Source organism: Citrus sinensis, chromosome 9 (assembly GCF_022201045.2).
Source record: "Citrus sinensis cultivar Valencia sweet orange chromosome 9, DVS_A1.0, whole genome shotgun sequence".
In the NCBI taxonomy this organism is placed as follows: Eukaryota; Viridiplantae; Streptophyta; class Magnoliopsida; order Sapindales; family Rutaceae; genus Citrus; species Citrus sinensis.
Genome location: NC_068564.1, coordinates 6,128,775 through 6,146,589, shown reverse-complemented (window position 1 = coordinate 6,146,589; position 17,815 = coordinate 6,128,775). Strand labels below are relative to the sequence as shown.

At 33.0% G+C, this 17,815-nt stretch overlaps 2 protein-coding genes across 2 annotated transcripts; both read right to left on the bottom strand.

The window, feature by feature from the left end:
• Window positions 1–1,209: 1,209 nt before the first annotated feature.
• Window positions 1,210–5,800, bottom strand: LOC127899629 (wall-associated receptor kinase 2-like). The gene is made up of 3 exons (XM_052433085.1): window positions 4,800–5,800; window positions 4,536–4,700; window positions 1,210–2,642 (listed from the first exon to the last, which is right to left on the bottom strand). The coding sequence occupies exons 1-3, from the start codon at window positions 5,707–5,709 to the stop codon at window positions 1,438–1,440; spliced, it is 2,280 nt and encodes a 759-aa protein (XP_052289045.1). The 5' UTR covers window positions 5,710–5,800; the 3' UTR covers window positions 1,210–1,437.
• Window positions 5,801–13,924: 8,124 nt separating this feature from the next.
• On the bottom strand, window positions 13,925–17,540 carry LOC102606746 (G-type lectin S-receptor-like serine/threonine-protein kinase SD3-1). The gene is made up of 2 exons (XM_006493859.3): window positions 16,779–17,540; window positions 13,925–16,403 (listed from the first exon to the last, which is right to left on the bottom strand). The coding sequence occupies exon 2, from the start codon at window positions 16,390–16,392 to the stop codon at window positions 14,068–14,070; it is 2,325 nt and encodes a 774-aa protein (XP_006493922.2). The 5' UTR covers window positions 16,393–16,403; window positions 16,779–17,540; the 3' UTR covers window positions 13,925–14,067.
• Between the last annotated feature and the right edge of the window lie 275 nt (window positions 17,541–17,815).

The window sequence follows — 17,815 nt, the reverse complement described above, 5'->3', positions numbered from 1 at the left end:
GGCATTCTAGCAAAAGATCCTGCTTACATTAAGGTGAGAGGGGAAAAGGACGGGTATACAACATACTGCTCCTATTTAATCTAAAATAATAGTACCACCAGGAGTAGCACCAGGAATCGCCAAGGGATGGAGAGATCATATCCATCTGTTGGAGTTGTATGGCTACCAATACCATCTCCACATTCATCATAAGTGGAAGTAAAGTACTCGGTCTCTTGGACACGATTGGATTCAACATTATCCCGAAAGTAGTACTGGCCGGTCAGCATCAGGCTTAGAAGTCCATGGTGGTTGTTGTTAGTAATGCAAATGTGAACTCAGAATCTTTAAGTGCGGTGCAGCAGAAAATTATAGTGGATAAACTGCTTCAAATATTTTAATCCCCACACTAATTTTCTGGTCAGTCTTGAACATTTTCTGTTGGCTTTCATTTTATGGATGTCGACTAAAGTTTCAGTGGTTTTATGCAGCTTGTGAATTAAAATCAAGACGCTTTGTAGGGGTTCATTGCATTGGAGGAGGAGACTACCAAAATCCATGACCGGCAACTTATGTTCTTGTGAGAAACGTATACAAATCTCTCTGAATCAGTTTTGCCCTTCTGTTATATAACCGCATGCAAGAGTTATTAGAGACTTTGCTGGAAACACTATAAATTGTGGTTTGAAATGGGTTTTTTGTACCAGATCTTTGATGTTGTGCAGCAAATCTTTGAGCTTTGAGTTGTATCAACTTCTTTGTAAATTTAACTTATATGCTAGTTATTATCAAAAAAAAAATTATTTCCCTTTTCACTCGGTAATTGACTGAATTTATTCGACCAATCACAATATCCAAAATGGTTCTTGCTCTCTCTTCTTTTAATTCTCTATAGTCAATTCTCATGGTACAAAACAAGTATGCGAACAAAATTACACACAAAAAATAAATGTTTGCAAATCTTGTTGATAAAAGTTGAAAATGAAATAATTATAGTCATAATGAATCTGTTATGCAGTCGAAAATTTTAAGAATTTTGTTAATTTTAAATTATAATTTTTTTAATTTTTATTAAAAATAATGTAAAAGCTTTTAGATTTAAAACTTTTATATTTAGTATATTTCTAAGTATTAAATAAATATTGTTTTCTAAATATATAATTTAAAATAGTCATGAAAAAAATTAATACAACGCAGTGTAGCACTAAATATAGTATAATTAAAAATTAATACAGTATAATATAGCATCAAACAGCATACAATTTTATTTTATTACAGTGTTAATGTAATACCACATAATATAATACACCTACATTAAAATAATGTAATACAATATAATGTGTCTAAATGCACCATAGGTCGTTTTTCCAAGTACTACAAATTTACGTCATTAAATCCTTACAGACACAGTAGGGTAACCAAAGACATAGGTGACACAAACACAGCCTACAGCACCAATCATCTCTCATCATCAAACGCCATCAGTTCGGGTTGCTGCATACTGTCGTATCCATCTGTCGGAGTTGTATGGCTACCAATACCATCTCGACATTCATAAAAAGTAGCAGTAAAGTATTCGGTCTCTTGGGCACCATTGGATTCAACATTATCCCGCAAGTAGTACTGGCCGTTCGACATCAGGCTCAGTCGTCCTTGTAATTCGAACGCTACTTCCTTCATAGTAGGCCTTTCCTCACCTCTTACACTTATGCACCTAGCCGCTAGCTTTGCCACTTCCTTCAGCTGCTGCTTATTGCCATCGTTCACAATACGGTTATCAAGAATCTCAAGCAAACGATTCTGTTTCAATGAAGAAAGAAAATTCATAGCCAGACTCCTTTCCTCCTCAGGCTTATCTGACAAAAGCGCCATCTTTCCTGTCAGTAGCTCCGCAAGAACAACTCCAAAGCTGTAGACATCACTTTTGTCTGTCAACTTGCAAGTCTGCAAGTACTCAGGATCTACGTACCCAAGAGTTCCTTGCACCACTGTGTAATTTTGAATTGCATCAATTGGAACCAATTTTGAAGCACCAAAATCAGAAACCTTGGGGGTGTAATTTTCATCCAAGAGTATGTTGGCAGATTTGACGTCTCTGTGAATTATTGGAACATTAGTTTCAGAATGCAAATACGAAAGCACTCCTGCAGTTTCTGCTGCAATCCTCAAACGCCGTTCCCAGGAAAGGTTCCCTTTCTTATGAATATGCTCAAAGAGGGTGCCATTTCCGACAAACTCGTAAACTAGTAAAGGCACTTGTGTCTCCAAACAGCAACCTAATAACCTTACCACATTCCTGCGGTTGATCTGCGAGACCACAACCAGTTCATTGATGAATTCATCAATTTTTGTTTGATCAACAATTTTGGACTTCTTTACGGCAACTGGAGTTTTGTTTGGTAAAAATCCTTTGTATACCAAGCCAGAGCCTCCGCAGCCAATCACGTTGGCGTAGTTGTTTGTCACCGTCTTGATTTCTTCTTCAGTGAAAATTTTTGCTTTTTCAGAAGATCGACCTTGCAATTTGGAGAGCTCATGTTGTAGAATACTTCCACCATTTTGCTCAAAGAATTTTTCTTTGAGTTTCATGTGCCTTCTTCTCTTCCACAGAAAGTGAAGCCAAGAGATGCTCATAATTGCAACTACAAAGCTTATGCCAACCCCTACATATGTAAATTAAAACATGCAAATTCAAAGAGATAATGAGCTAGAGAAACTATATTTAAGAGTATAATATACAACGTTAATTAATAAACCTCTTATCCATCATTATTTTATAACTTTAGGCTTGTGTTTGGCTGCTTAAACATGCACTTAACTTAAGGCAAACAATTATTTTCTGAAGTAGAAACATGTACTTGAAACAAAAACTTCATTGATTATCTATATAATTCTAGAGCACAGGATTATAGCTAGGATAGACCAATCTTGATTAATTTCCCCTCACACCAATCTCGGAGGGATAATTAATTAAATTTCTCAAAATTAAAATACAAAATTTAATATTTAAGGACAAAATTTTAACCCCTAGTATGAAACTTGCACCCCGGATATTTTTATTGGACCTAACTGTAACACTAAGTTAACTTATGGTCAAAACTGCAATTTGAAAAGTTTAGAATGTAAGCTTAAAATAAATTTGGGTGAAAAGTACAATTTTAAAACTTAGAACCTGGCCTTAACTATAAAAGAATGAAATAAAATTTGGTTCATCCAAGTTTCAATAATCGGAATTTATCTAGTCAAACCCGGTCCACTCTTAGGGATCAATATTAGTACTAGAGTTGGTAAAATTTGACAAGATCTGATTATCCGACACGAATATGACACGAATGAATGGATATGGATCGTCAAATTTAACATGATTAATAAATGGGTTGGGTCCAGGTCAACACGATTTTTTTTCGTGTCAGGTTAGGGTTAAAGTTCTTAACTCATTTACCCGATCAATGACCCGATTATATTTTCTATTTTAAAATAATTTATAGGTTCTTGTTATCAAAACTCAAATATTAGAAATGATTCTCTCTTTTATTTTTATTTTTTGAAAAGATGAATATAAACACAATATTTTATTTATAAAATTTTATATACATTTAGAGTCTCAGTAATGTAAATGCGTAAAATATTGTTAGACATGTATATTTTATAATATCAATATATATTTTATAATATTATATATATATATATATATATATATTCCAATCAGGGAATAAAGTATGGTATTAGATAAAGGATAAAAAAATTTAGATTTTAGTACACTACATGACAAAATACAGTGTATTAGAGTCTGTGTTTATTTTGTCTTTAATATATGTATATAGACACACACACAAAATTAAAACTTCAATAGTGTAAATGTGTAATATTTTGGTAGATATGTAATTTTATAATATCGATAAATTATGTATGTATTTATGTATGTACGATAGTATGTACATGTTTGATGTAAATTTTATTTAATATATAGATATTAAACGGGTTATTGGATAACCCGATTATTTTTCAGTGTCGAGTTTAAGTCTTAATATTTTGATACGATTATTAAATGAGTCAGATTTGGATCGACCTAAATTTAACACGACCCGATAACCCGTTTTGTCAGCTCTAATTGGTACCACCACTCACACTACACCTTGAAATTATTCAACACATCTAGACATGCTTAAATACAAAAGATTTTACCTACCCCTACCATAAAATAAATAAATATTTAATTACAATCATATGGCTTTTGAATTCTATGCGACTTCAACAAACCTGAGAGGCGTGCTAGAAACACCCAATTATTAACACCAGATTTTTGTTTCGTTTACTTTAAAATATATTATTCTTTTAAGACATTATTATTCAATGTATATGAAAAAGAAACAATAAATAATTTTTTTTGGTTTAAATATTTTTATTCTCTTGAAACATAATCATTAACCACAGTTGGATTTTCTCCCATATCTATTAGAAAAAAATTAATAAAAAATATTAAAGGGCAGCAAATTATGTCAAAAGGTTCTCAAAGATGCAATAAATATATATTAGAAAGTTCGTGTACTACTTACCTAGAGTGACCTTAATCACAGTATGTTGATTGGGTGTACAGCCTCCTCCATATTTTCTCCCATCCCCATGAAACCCCTTGGGGCAGTGACATGTATAACTTCCTTCTGTGTTTACGCATATTTCTTTGCAGTCATGAAGTTTTGGATCATTGCACTCATTAACATCTACAATTAAACGATTTTTTAAAAAAAAAATTAATTAAAAAATTATTTTAAAAATTAAAAAATGGACATCCACCTGTGAGAATGATTAAAGATTTATACCTTGGCAACCATCAGAGAGGTATGGATTGCCTTCATAACCTTTGTTGCATTTGCAATGATAGCCGGACGAAGTAGTGGTGTTATCCTTGGATTTATCGCAGGATGCATTAGGTCCACATATTTTTGCTTCTTCACATGTTTCATTTGTGGTTATTTCCCAATCAAGCACTATAGGAAACTCGTCTGGCATGCCCCCCAAAGCAAGATAATTGGAGGTGAAATGGAACTCGCTTTTATCAACAACAAACGCATAAGTGCATGGATTGAATGATGACACATTTGTGTGATTGTTATAGCTGGATGCCACCACGTCGAGTTGTTTCAGCCCTCCAGGAATCTCAATCTGGCAACATCCAATGCCGACGCAGGATCCGTTGGTGACATCGTCAAAGCTTTGGCACGTGGACGTGCAGCTGGATTCGTAGCTGTCCTCACCCAAGGAATCACTACTTACGAAAGCGAAGCTGTCACAGCCAATGACTACGAACTTGTTTCCCTTAGAGACAGACAATTTGGAGAAAGTGATGCTAGGCTGGTTGCTGTCTACCGAATTGCCCTTACGGTCATAGCAGTCTTTTGCGGTGAATTGCATGACATTCAAGTGACCGTCGATGGATATGTTGACAACGTCGACATTTGAATCCCATAAGAATGGTTTGGGTGGGTTGAAATGAGTGTCGTTACAAGTGATGCGAAACTCTTCGTTCAGGAAACAACCAGGCTCTGTACCGAATGGATACGGGATCTCGACGTCTCCACAACGATTGAGGCAGCCAGGCTTGGCTTGAGCATGAGCAGCAGAGGCAGTACTTGCTCTAGAAGTACTGCAGTGGCAGCTCATTGCTAGCAGTAGCAGCTGCACTCGCACCACCAGCATAATAAGTCGGAAAGGCATTTTGAGGAATCCCATAATTATTTCCTAGGTAGCTAGCCAGTTCGCTTTATAGGAAAGATCATTACGAATTAATTTGGATTTTATAACGATAAGAGGAGTTCAGCTGCTATAGTTTACTTTGAAAATTCTTAAAATGCGGTATTAAATCCTGTTTGGTATTCATTAGTTATAGTTTGAGAGTTATAAGGCAAGTCAACTCTCATGAAGAGAGTTATGGTGACGTCTTACAGTTCTCTTTATAAGAGTTAGTCAGGTGGCCGTGACTCTTCTGATTAAAATTTTAAAAGGTATAATATTAAAGTATTTAGTAAATATTTACAAATTATAAATTAAAAATTAATTTAATTTAATTTTACATTTATACAATGAAAAATAGTAATTTATTAATTATTTTTATTAAATTATTATTTAAAAATTATATTCATTATATACTGTTAATTTTTATTTTATAAATATAATTTTTTCCATAATAATTATAATTAAAAAATTCAACAAAATCCAATTCTAATCAGACCCTCCAGAGAACATCAAAACATGCGCATCGTCAAACACTCAAACCCAATAAATGCATGGGAGGCTCTAAGTTACGTTGAACGTAACTTACAGCTCTCTTACAGCAATAATATTATTGGTGGGATCGAGTACTGTTGCTGTGAGAGGCGCTAAGACTAAATGCATTTGGTCGACTCATGAAGAATCAGTCAATGAAGTCTTCATCTCCCAAATGGATCGATCAATTCTTAGTCCGGGGTCCCACATAAATTTATTTAATTGTTTTGACAAATTCAAGGAACAATTTTCTGTTAAGTAAGCGAAAAAAAATCCAAATACTGTTCGAAGACATCTACATCAACAAATATGATAAAGAATCTTAATGGTGACACAAAGGTAATAAAATAACCATAAAATTGTGCAGCATTAATTTTTTACTTAACATTATAATACTTTATAATTTTATAATTATTTTATCACCATTATATCAAATATTTCGATTCGAGTATCAATACTTCTGTATACTTGTTTTATTCTCCAAAAAAAAACTTATTTCGAGAGTATTTTAATTTTTCTTAGGATTTTGTTTTATTACTTATATATTTTAAGTAAATACGATTCTTAACATACAAATTAATATTATAAAAAAACTTGTTCAAAGACTGTTACCCCATGAGGATTCCAAAACCAACTTAAATTTTGCATGGGGTTGGCTCAAACAAAGTACTAAGAGTAATGTTATTTGCATAAAAAATCACACGTAATCACTAAAAAATAAAAAATAAATCACCTAGGGTTGCTCAATCATTAAATTTTCGGTTGATCTGATTGTTTTGATTGGTTGAGCACGCTTCATGAAAGTCGCCGATGGTTTTAAGACATCAAACAAGAATTAATTTTCTACGGAGAATTATTAATTATTGAGTAATATGAGATATATCAAGAATGAAACATTCATTTTCTTTTCTCGAGAAAACGTAAATTTATATGGAGGGGGACAATGACTCATTTTTCTTTGATTTTTTTTTTATCAGTTAGATCTTTCTAAAATTTTAATAACTTTATCTAATTGCTAACATTAAATTGTTAAAGAAAAAAATGAGTTTTGACATACAAATTGATATTAGAAAAATAATTCAACATTGTTTTATAAATTGAAATCAATTAATCAAATATATAGTATGTCATTCGTTTTAGCAACATTGTCTTTGTTGTAATTTATTCTATTAATAGGGCGTGATTGCACAAATGATTGGGAGAATGTAGATTCAAATTGTGAATCCTATTCAACATAAAAGTCTATTATAACATTTAATATATTGGGAGAATATAGAACCACGATGACTTGTTAAAATTTATTAATTTGAATCAGTCAATTTGCTGAGGCAAGATGTTGGCGTCCACTATAAAATATGAGGTTGTGATGTTTTTTAATTATAATTTATAACATTTAACATCTTGTCAATTCGATCATTTAGTTTTTTCTTTTAATGAAAATAACATTATATAGCTGAAAACATCAAATTACAGTTTTGTGTGGAGATCTATAATATAAAATCTATAACTATAAAGATCAAAATGACGGCATAAATTATTGATAGATTTTCCATTCTAATTTCATTTTTTTTAATTTTGTTTTATTTAAATTTTTTGTCAATTAAATTATTTTATTGGGCAGGGTACAAATTGAAGTTTAAGATGTAAATGTGCATAAAGAATCGAATCCTGAAAGAAATAAAGATAAAATGGAAACAAATGAAATTGATGGGCACGGATAGGGATGGCAAAAATCCCCACGGGGACGGGTACTCTCGGGGATTTTCCTCATTTGGGGAGGGTATGGGGATAATTTCATACCCAATTTCTTATTCGGGGAAGGGACGGGGTAAATTTTTTTACCCAATTTCTTATTCGGGGAGGGGACGGGGATGAGGTAGAATCCCCATCCCCTACCCATTTCCCCATTTTAATTTTAATTTTTTAAAATTACTAGTAAATAAATTATAAATTTTGAATTATAAAATTATAAATATTGGTAAAAATAACAAATATCAAAATATTTATATTATTAAACTTTTAGGCCTAATTAACTAATTAAAGTCCTAAATTTTTATTTAGCACATTAAACAGCCGGGTAAATTCTATTAGCCCAAAAATTTTGTTTTAATTTTAATATTCATTAAATGTTTTAAACTTAAATCTATTTTTTATTTATTTTTAGATGTTATAATTACCCACAGCGAATCACAATTTTAATATCTAATCTAATCTAATATAAACTAATTTAATTTAATATTTGCTCTTGATTTGCTCCGACTTAACTATTGTGCTGTAAAGGGAATAGTCCACATTTATAAAGTGTCCACGCCACCATTGAAAAAGTTAATTTTGAATCTAAATTCGATTTTATTTGTAACAATTTTGTATTAGACTATTAATTTATTCATGATAGTTTGTAAAAAAAGTTTATATCTCATACATACTGCATTACTTACTAATTTAATGTATGTGACTTTTGTAATGGATATTAATGTAAGATATATTTCTAACTTTACTTTTATTTGAATTTTTTATTTTAATATGATTAACTCAAAATCGAAAACAAAAAATATATTAGTTATTCGGAAATCAGGGACCATCGGGGATTTCATGTTATTATTCGGGGAGGGGATGAAGATTCTCTCAAATAATTATGACGGAGACGGGAAGGGGACGGAGACATACGTAAAATATCAGGGATAAGTACGGAGAGATTGGTCCCCTTCCCTCCCCTCCCCTCCCCATTGCCATCCCTAGGCACGGATTGGGAAATTGTGTGGAGAGCGTAAGAAAATATGGAAGATTTGGTGGTCACCGGCTTTGTCATTCGTGAAGCGTAAGGAAAGCCACCGAGAGGGGTCAAGAAAAATAAAAGCAATTAATGGTTAAATTACGTTATTTTGATGGAAATGTACGCAAGTGAATTAGAATTTAATAAAGATTTGTGGCTTAACACGCATGGCGGCTGACTTCTAACATATATAAAAAATAAATAAAAAGCCATTGGCTTTTGAAAGGGGAAGCGGACCAAAGTTGGGGAACCGCCTTTAGCAGAGCAGAAGCCACGGCTTGGAGAAGAGCCAGCCGCTTCGATTAATTCTCATGATTGGTTTTATCTTTTGTTTTTTATTCTTAGTAACTAAACTTCTGTCCTAGAGTCAAGGATCGTACCTTATTGAATGAGATAAATTACTTTCTATTCAATTAATTCCTTATATGTGTGTTTTTAATGTTTATGATTCTTGTTTCATATGTTTGGTTGAATATTATTAAATATTTTTATTAATTTTATCATGTATTATTGATTATTAGGATTAATATTTGATTGAATTTATATTTGGATCCATGAAGTTTGTATATGATTATTTTTTTATTCTATATCTTTTATTGAATTGTTTACAAAGAGTACTTAAAAAAATTTGACTCTTTGTTATTTAATATTTTTTATATGGGATGCTTAGATAATGTATTATTAAACAAAAAAATAATATATATAAGATTAATTTTAATTGGACTCAATTGTTATGTTCATGAGTGGACTTAAATTGATATCTAGCTATCATTCTAAAATTAGGAATTGATTGGTAATTAGATAATTGATAAGTTAAATTATGGTGGATTTCAATAGCTTCAATCTCTTGAGTTCTTGCATTACTTTACTCATTTTAAATTTACTTGCGTCTGAGTTTTAGTTTTCTCAAACAAAATAGTTTTCTTTTTAGTTAGGATAGAGTTACAATTAACTTAAATTAGATTTTATTTTCTAAAATTGACAATTTCTGTAGATTCGACCTCATTATTCATAATCTATACTTCAACAAACTCATGCGTTTATAAGTACATTAAAATTTACACAAACATAAAACGTAAAACTTTTCTAAATTAAATGGCTAAATTTCATTTGGGACTAATTATTTTCGGCTTGGGGTTTCTCAAATCATATAACCTGTAAAGTTTCGCTCCAATGGAATTGGCTTCAGTCATCAACAAATGCATTTAATGCTGGGATTGAAAAAGGATACATTGATGATTGATCAATAACAAACTTAGTATTTTTTTTTTTTAACAAACTCAGTACTTTTTTAAAAAAGGTAAAACAAACAACAAACTCAAGAATTAAATGCATTAATTTGGACTGATTTAGACAATAGGCACACAACACTCCCCACATTAATAAAATGAAATATTATCATCTATGTACCAAATGAAATATTATCATCTATGTACCGATTTTTACAATTTTATTGTATCACGTTGACTATAAAAAAAAAAAGTTGATTCTCACGTTTAGTTGTAGCCCATTGGTAACCCACGCGCCCAATAAATAGTTTCATCTTTTATCAATTATGGATTGATAATTAAATAATTGGTAATTCATGTTTTGCCACGTATCAACCTTGGGCGCATGGTTGTTAAGACTCAACTCCTCTCTTATATATGAGTTTACCTGTCTCTCTGTATTTGAAATAGACTAGATCTCTCTCCAGTATTAATGTAAGGGTAGGTTTTCCTCTAGAATTAAGTGAGGGTTGACTTTCGGACTGTGCCCTAATAAAATTATTAAGGAAAGTTCCGACCAAATTCTAATTGTACATATCAGTTAAGCTCTTATTGTTATATATCAGTGTATCAAAAAAATTTTATTCTCATATTCGGGCTATTGTATATAAATGGTAGCGTTTTGTTATATTCCAATAATTTCCTTTCTTTTTATTTTGGGAAATTCTGTAAAGAATTTTATCAAGTTGCCCTTAAGATGTAAGAAAAATTATTAGGAATCTAAACTCCGACAAAATCATGAGAAAAATACACTAAAACAAAAAATTAAACTCCCCCAAAACGACATTATATTATATTACGTGTATTTTTATCAAAATTTCATCAAGATTTAATTCTCATATCAATTCTCTCGGTCTATTTGCTTGACCGTTGACCCCAAGTCAGCAATCGTGTCTACCCGTAGCTTTGTCTGTCTATAGAATTGAAGGCTCATTTGATTGTTCTGATTTGATCATCACGTTGAAACCCAGTGCATGTCTCAAAGTTCATGCACAGTTAAAAAAACAATTGGCTGAATTCTTGAAGTTGATTTTATGTTCTAACGATAAAGAGAGTGAAAAGATAATTAGGGACAAGAAATGAGAATCAATTTTCTTCATAGAATTAGCAGGGTCGAGTGAGGATTTTTCTCTGTAGATTCGATCTCATTATTCATAGCTATACTTCAACAGGCTTGTGCACTTACAAATACATTAAAATTGCACAAACATGAAACGTAGAACTTTTCTAAATTAAATGGCTAAATTTCAATTGGGACTAATTATTTTCGACTTGGGGTTTCTCAAATCATATAACCTCTAAAGTGTCGCTCCAATGGAATTGGCTTCAGTCATCAACAAATGCATTTAATGCTCGGTTTGAAAAATGATACATTGATGATTGATCAATAACAAACTCATTACTTATTTTAAAAAAGGTAAAACAAACAACAAACTCAAGAATTAAATGCATTAACTTGGACTGATTTGGACAACATGCACACAACTCTCCACACATTAATAAAATGGAATCGTGTCATCTATGTACTGATTTTCACAATTTTATTGTATAAGTTGATTCTCATGTTTTGCCAATCCATGCACCCAATAACTAATTTTATCTTTTGCCAATTATGGATTGATAGTTAGATAATTAGTAATCCATATTTTACCGTATATTAACCTTAGGCACATACTTGTGAGGACTCAACTTCCCTCTTATGTAGAGGTTTACCTATCTCTCTGCATTTGAAATAGAATATATCTCTCTCCAGTATTAAAATAAGGGTAGATTTTCCTCTAGTACCAAGTGAAGATTGACCTTCAGGCTATGTCATAATAAGATTATTAAGGAGAGTCTCTACTGATCTCTGATTGTACATATTAGTTGAGTTCTGATTATAATATATCAGTATATCGAAAAAAGAAATTAATTCTCATGTTCGGGCTATTGTATATAAATGGTAGCGTTTTGTTATATTCCAATTATTTTCTTTCTTTTTATTTTGGGAAATTCTGAAAAGAATTTTATCAAGTTGCCCTTGAGATGTGAGAAAAATTATTAGGAATCTAAACTCTAACAAAATCATGAGAAAAATACACTAAAACAAAAAATTAAACTCCTCCAAAACGACATTATATATATTACATTAAGTGTGTTTTTATCAAAATTTCATCATGATTTAATTATCATATCAATTCTCTCAGTCTATTTGCTTGACCGTTGACCTCAAGTCAACAATTGTGTCTACCCGTAGCTCCGTCTGTCCACAGAATTGAAGATTCATTTGATTGTTCTAATTTGATCATCACGTTGAAACCAGTGCATGGCTCATAGTTCATGCACAGATTAAAAAAAAAATGGCTGAATTCTTGAAGTTGATTTTATGTTCTAACGATAAAGAGAGTGAAAAGATAATCAAGGACAAGAAATGAGGATCAATTTTCTCCGTAGAATTATTAGTTGTCGACAGGGGCCAAGTGAGGATTTTTCTTTTTAAACGTTGGGCTAAAGACATTTCGCTTTACTATAACTATGTATTTATTTTAAAGGCCTAATTACTATAATATTTAACTAATTAAATTTCAAATAACGTTTCATTAATATGTAAGAAAAAGAATATGCACTTAATCTAGGAAGGATATAGATAATATACATTACCCAACAATATTCAATTTTTATTATACAAATACAAATACAAAACAAAATTAAGTACTATCGAAATTACGCCTGACATTACTCTAAAATGTAAAACTGATGGGTCTTGATGCGACTTCACAAAATATTACAAGAAGTTAAATATTTTGTGAATTTAACTTCTTGAATCAGAAAAGTAATAAACTAAAAATAAATATATTTAAAATGAGTAGTAAATTCTTTGCCCTCACAAATTTGTGTCCATGAGAGAAATGAAGAGAAAATTGGAGATGAAGAAATTATAGGAAAGGGATGAAAATTAAATTATAAAATTAGAAGAACAACCCTCTAATAAATCATGTGGCAATTTTGTAATAACTGGAAAAAAATAGTAATTGTGTAAGTAGCTATAACTTGAAAAAACGACAGGTCAGTTGATTGTGAAAATAATTCCAACTTGTGACATATAATTTAAAATTTTAACAAGTCAGACAGGCAACAATTAAAAATAGAGCATCATAACACAGATTTTATAGAAAATAAATGTATAATATAATAAGGTCCTTTTGCATAATTTTTGGAGTTAAGACAGACATTTCCTCGGTATATCTTGATATTCATTGGAGGTCATTATTCATTTTGTATGCCTGGCCGTAGGTCCTATTGCTACTTCATAGTGTTCCCACAAGCTACAATAGATATTGCCGAAACTTTTTTTTTTTTTTATTTACAAAAGGAAATCAACAACAAGAAGCTAAAAAGTAAAGTAGTATGGTAAATCGCAAAACTTTTTAATTCAAACCTATGAAGAGTACTTGAGGTTGCTGCTTCAATATCTGTAGTTCTAAGTTTGGCATCACAAATAGCTGTCACAGCTTCACTGTCAAGTGCAGTCAAAACTTCACTAATGCATACGCATAGCGAAAGAAGGCTGGAAATGATGGCCAAAACTTAAGTGAAGAGTATTGGACAGATGAATGAGGATACACGATTGTGCATATGGAAATATATGTATTCAGGAAAATTTCACTCAGAAATAGATTTTGCATTCGCATCAATAGGAGGTAAAATGAACAAATGAGCAGAGGCCAAGTTGTCAGTCCCAAGCATGGTCAGTTCTACTATTCACAAAATGAGATTGAAAAATCAACAAAATGTATCAGGCTTTCAATGTTCAGTTGCACTATATGACTCCAAGCTTGACTCGTATGAGTCTTCTTCCTCCACTGGCCTTCGGCATGCAAAAGGAAATGGAGGAGGATCAACTGTCAATGTGCCCTCTAGTACATTCAGTACCTCACCCATGGAAGGTCTCATTCGTTCATCATTTTGAAGACACCAAAATGCGATTCTCAGAACACGCTCCAACTTCTCTGGATCCACCCCACCAACGATTCTTTTATCTATTATTGTCTCTGGCCGCCCCTCCATCCACTCATTGTATGCCCATTCACAAACATCTTCAACTTCTCGAGATCCGTTTACTAATATCAACACCATCTTGCCAAAATCTTCTACGTCTTTCCCTGCTGAAGTACCATAGATTGATGCATCACCATGAAAAATCCCAAGGCCAAAATCAGTAACTTTGGCCTCAAAATTTTCATCCAAGAGCACATTTTCACATTTCAAATTCCCATGGCTTACAAATTCTCTACACTCAGTGTGCAAATAACAAAGTGCCCTCGCCACACTTGTGCATATATCAACTCTCTTTTTCCATGTCAGCCTCTTGAATAGCTTAGAATCTTCTATATATCTGTCAATAGAACCATTTTGGGCAAATTCATAGACAAGGTATCTGTGACTGAACTCACAGCAATAACCTTCCAGCTTGGTCAGGTTTTTGTGATGAATGTTCCCTATCTTTGACACTGCACCACGGAACTTTCTCTGTTCTGTGGTTGTATCCAGCTCTTTGATAGCAACTGGCTGGTTGTCAATGTGCGGTAGCATGCCTTTGAACATCTTTGGTCCGATTGGGTACTTGAAATTCTCCGAAAACTCCTTAATTTCACAAAAGGATAACATAATCAAACCCTTTAAGTCGGGCCCTTTGAAAGCTACTGCAGCTTTCCTCCTTAAAAATTTTCTTTTTCTGTGCAACCAAAAACCAATCCATATGTGAACTACAATAAACACAACAAATGCGCCTGAAGCTGCCCCGATTAGGCAACGAATGCAGGGCCGATAAGATTGCCTGAGTGGAGAAATTGGTGCAGAGTTCATTGGGAAAGTGAAATCAGCAGCTAACGGGTCAGAATATGGACACTTCTTGACAAAAGAAGCAGAACTAATAGAGGGGTCTGAGTAACCACTCACATATTGGGTTGTTATCATTCGGCATTCTGCAGCCCTATTATTTGTGAAGGTTACAGCCATACACAGTGAATCATGCAGACACATGTCTTTGCATCGTTGTAAACTAGATTGCGAAATTGAATCGTTTGCTGGGTACATTCCATAGAGTAATGTGTGCTCGAGTTCAACCCAAGTGGAACTAGATTTGCACTGATTCGGAAGCAAACATTTCGAGTTAGAAGCAGAATTGTACTTAAATGGGCACTTGCAGTCTGGGGATCCAGATGAATTGAATACACAGATGCCCCGTTCACCACAGGTTGCAAAGACATTGCACTGATTTTCAACAGCCTGCCAAACTGATCTCCATGACCGTGAAACTTCAACCCACGAATACAGGCGCAGATTGCCATCCAGATCTAGCCTAAGGAACCGGAACTTCACTGATTCATGATGATCTGCTCCAGAGACGGACCAGACTGGCTCCAAATTTTGATCAAGAAACTGCAGGGTTCCATTAGAGGTGAGAACAGCACTAAGATTCAAATGGGAAGGTCCACCACTCTTCCAGTAATTAATACTACTTTCCCATCTGAGTTCTAATTGACCCAAATCACTCATGTAAAGAGTATAGTAACTTGATACGGGGTTTCTGCTAGTAGCTCTGAGACCTTCAGAAACAGATAATTTCTGCCCTGGAAGAAGTGTATCTGTTGGAGTATCAAAGCTTTGCCATACAATTTCTTTCTTGTCATTCAGTAAAACAAAATTGCCATCATCTCGGAGGACTGCTGAAGCAACAGACAATTGGCTTGTTTTGGTAGTCCACACAGGGACTCCCCCAGAGCCATCAAACAAAAGCAGTTCCCCATTTTGTGTAAGCTGAAAAAAAGACCTACTACTATTACCAACTGCAGCATCAGCTCCAGCAACCCAAACTACCGTTTGTTTGTCAACAGGAATAGATCTCGAATTGAAACGAATCCCAATACCAAACTGATTAGGCTGATCAGAACGGTTGAAGAATCCAAGAGCAAAATCACCATTTGAAGATAACCACAAGTCATTTTCCACTACAGAGAGCTTTGAACCCAATGGAATGTCAGAAACAACGACTTGAAATAGCAACAACCCAATAGAGACACACAGCATGAAAAGTGAACCGCAAAAGACCGTATCCTGTTGAAGCATATTTGAATATGCTTTGGAGATGCAACAAAAACAAAACAAATGAGTATGCTGACCCCCTTAAACATCTATCTCAGATAAGCACATTGGAGTTATTGAACCACATTTAGCATATTTTCAGGCAATTTACATGTGAAAAAAAAGTAGTCAAGTGTCAAAAATTTCAAGTCCAAGCATGATACAGCTTATGAAAATAACATTAATTACATTCAAGACAGTGACCGTTTCAGTAGAGACCAAAAGATTTAAAACACATTTCAAATTTAGTAGGTAAGAACAGACTAAAGCGTACGAATTTCAAGAATAGCATTTAAAATCAACTAAAGCAATTGACATGAAGATGAAACAAATAAAATTCAAGAAGGAAATTAATATTCATTGTTTTGTACCTGAAAGAGACAGCCAAGCTAAGCTTGCAGAAATTCAAGAAGCCAGCATAGAATACCACCATGGCTATAACATAAGAATCCCATGTTCAACTTTGACAATAGCAGCAAACAGTTAAGCAGTAGTTGATGGTTGAGTAAAGAGATTAGGGTATGATTTGAACCTAATTAAAAAACAAAAAAAAATGGGTGACACAAATGACCTGTAAATGAGGGGGGGGGGGGGGAATTTCCTGTGTGTGTAGGTGGAGTAAAAGGAAAAATGGATAATGATTTTCAAAGTTGAAACTTTTAGGCAGAAAATGGGACCCAAATCCAAACCAGGGCCAATGATATTCCAAATGTGGGCAGTGCAATCGCTTTCACGAATTAATATAGGCAGAGTCTAGAGTCTAGACATTGAAATTACAAAGACGGATTCTCATTGAGTGAGGAGCAAAAGCTGTTAGATTTATAAGATATTCGTGAATAAACAAACTTGGTTGGTCTTCAATTTGAGTGAAACGAGGCCAAGTATCTGAACTTTCCTCGTCTCGTACAATACTTGGAAACCATTTCTTTTTTTTCCCGGGAAACAAACGGATTGATAAGCTTTGATGAAGAAAATGCGTCAAGTGGGATACTGAAAGAGATTGGTTCTTTTGAAAAAGTGATTTTGAAGACAGCTGAGCTGTGGGTTAGAGCGACAGAGCAGAGAGTGTTTCGGAGGAAGAAGCTGCCTTGGTGTGGAAACAACACTGGAAATGATTCTTCAAAATAATTTAATTCCTTCTTTTAGCCTTTCTACCTTATTTAAATAAGAATATAAACAGAATCCATCGTGTTTAAAAGGAAAGAAAATAATTGAGGATCTTAAAAAATTATGTGCTGTAAAAAGGTAAATATGATTTTAAATCGGTGTCTACGAATTAATTCTTCAAAAATCACTGTTGATGTTTTTTCTGGAACTAATTAAAATTTTATAAATATTCAAGTGATTAAATTAAGTTCAACTAGCTTTATTATTATTTTTTTACATTGGTATATAAATTTTTATGATT